The sequence below is a fragment of the Malus sylvestris genome, chromosome 4 (assembly GCF_916048215.2).
Source record: "Malus sylvestris chromosome 4, drMalSylv7.2, whole genome shotgun sequence".
Classification (NCBI taxonomy): domain Eukaryota; kingdom Viridiplantae; phylum Streptophyta; class Magnoliopsida; order Rosales; family Rosaceae; genus Malus; species Malus sylvestris.
Window position 1 is genome coordinate 20,160,330 of NC_062263.1, and position 2,518 is coordinate 20,162,847.

At 42.4% G+C, this 2,518-nt stretch overlaps 1 protein-coding gene across 1 annotated transcript; it reads left to right on the plus strand.

Annotated features, from left to right (window-relative positions):
* The first annotated feature begins 228 nt into the window (after nt 1-228).
* LOC126620245 (dof zinc finger protein DOF2.4-like) lies at nt 229-2,146 on the plus strand. The gene is made up of 2 exons (XM_050288756.1): nt 229-477; nt 672-2,146. The coding sequence occupies exons 1-2, from the start codon at nt 427-429 to the stop codon at nt 1,740-1,742; spliced, it is 1,122 nt and encodes a 373-aa protein (XP_050144713.1). The 5' UTR covers nt 229-426; the 3' UTR covers nt 1,743-2,146.
* Nucleotides 2,147-2,518: the final 372 nt, after the last annotated feature.

The following is a 2,518-nucleotide window of genomic DNA, read 5'->3' on the forward strand; positions in this document are numbered from 1 at the left end:
CACTCATCTCTTTTTCCCCAGCACAGCAGAGCACAGCACAGCACCCACAGTCAGAGAGAGAAAAGCTTATGGATTAAGAAACTGATAGAGGGAGAGAACATCCTTCTCAAAACCCTAAAAAGTAATAAAACAAAAAGAGTAGTCTTAGCACAGTGAGAGTGTGAAGGAACAATGTTCAACCAAAACAAAACAACAACAAGAAGTAAAATTATTAGTATATAAATACATAAAAGGCTCCTCCTTTATTTTTGTTCCTCATCACTCCCACCCTCCCATTCTTTCTTTCTATCTTCCTTTCTCTCTCTCTGCAACTCTCTAGCTTCTCTCTCTTTGTTGTTGATGTGATTCTCTCCACTATTATCTTCAAAAACCCATCAACCTTTTACAAAAGAGAGAAAGAATTAAAGACCACCACAAGAGAGAAGCATGGTTTTCTCTTCCATTCCAGCTTATCTTGATCCAGCCAACTGGCAGCAGGTAACCTCTCTATCCACCTTCTTCAGCAACTTGGTTTTTCTCATGGAATTTCTTTCCCCCAAAAAAGTGAAAAAACAAAAATTCAAAAGCCAAATATTCTTATTGCTTTTGTTTTGTTTCATGATCTTCTTGAATATACCAGATATTTGATTTTTGCTTTTTAATTTGATTTTTCTCTCTTCTTTCATTTGCAGCAACCAAATCAGCACCACCACTTAACAGGAAGTAACACCAACAACATTAGCAACAACAACATCGACAACCACAACTCTCACTTCCTTCCACCTCCTCCGCAGCCTCCGCCTTCAAACCCTCATGGAGGCAGTGGGGTAGGTGGCTCAGGCTCGATCAGGCCAGGCTCCATGGCAGATCGAGCCCGCATGGCCAACATCCCCCTCCCAGAGCAGGCTCTAAAATGCCCGCGGTGCGAGTCTACCAACACCAAGTTCTGCTACTTCAACAACTACAGCCTCACGCAGCCCCGCCACTTTTGCAAGACCTGCAGAAGGTACTGGACACGCGGTGGGGCCCTGCGTAACGTTCCAGTTGGCGGTGGCTGCAGGAGAAACAAAAGGAGCAAAGGAACCAGCAGCAGCGCCTCCAAGTCCCCAGCCAGCAGCTCGGACCAGCCAACCGGTTCGGCCAGTTCGTCAGGCCACGCAAATTTAGGGTTAAACAACAACAGTGCGGCCGGCTCGGCGGATAATGATAACATGATGATGAGCCCGCAAATCCCACCGCTCCGTTTTATGTCGTCTTTCCCCACCGACATGGCCTTAAATTTCGGCATGATGAACAATAATAATAGTAGTAATTATGGAATTGGAGACTTGAGTGGTTTTCATCAGATGGGGAGTGGTCTAGGAGCTAGCGGTGGATCGCTCTTTAATTTCCAGCAGCAGACGCCGTCGTTTCCTTTCATGGCGGGGTTGGATCCTACGTCAGCGGGGCTGATGTTCGAGAACAGCGGAGTTGAGCTAACGGGGTATAATCAGGTGCGGCCAAGAGCACCGTCTGCGGGGATGAGTATACCTCAAATGGCTTCGGTGAAGACGGAATTAGAAAGTCAGCAACAACAACAACAGAATCAGGAGTTGAATTTGTCGAGGCAGTTGTTGGGGATGAATAATAATTCAGGAAATGATCAGTTCTGGGGCAATGGCGGCCGCGGCGGTGGTGGTGCTAGTACTACTACTGCATGGACTGATCTTTCGGGGTTTAACTCTACTTCCACTACTAGCAATAATATTAACAATCCCCTATAAACTTCAGTTCCAATTTGTACTTTGGTGATCAGATCGAATACTTCACTGCGAAGCTGCTAGCTTCAAGTTTTACTTAATTTTACAGAAAATTAACTCGGAAGAAATCAAGAGCTCCTTCCTATCATTGGATGATAAAATGTGAGGAAATTAAAGATGATGAGCTTTGTTCTTCGTGATGGTCTAGTAGAAACCCTAGAAATGGTAGGTTTTTGTTTTATGTTCTTGTTTACTTTTTTCTCCTGCTTCATCTGTGAGCTTAGGGACTGTTTTATTTTGGATTTAGTTTTAGGAAGGCATTATATATATGATGTATGAGCTAGCTAGCATGCTTGCAATACTATTACAGTGATTGTATGAGTATTTCATGGAGCTTTGAATGAAAATCGAACGCCTTTGTACTCCAATCAGTTAACAAAATAGCACTGTCTGCGCTGAATGTTAGTTTTTCTCTTCTGGAATTGAACTTATTCATATAAAACTGTTTTTATTTTTATTTTTTTGCTAAGCAGCAACTGTTTCATATAGTTATGATAGAATAGTGAATTTGCAGTTTATGAGAAGAAATGTAGCTTAATTTAGTCGTTGGACCTTGTATGTGCTTATAAGAAATAAGCCTACTCCTACTTCATAGCCGATCAAGGTTCAAGAGTTTCGTGTTAATTATGGAGGCTCTCTTTTCTTGACTTTAATTGATGCGATTCCCCCGTTTAATACTTGGAAAGTTCACTTGTTTTGATTTAGCTTGCGAGAGCGTATTATAATATTGACACATATTT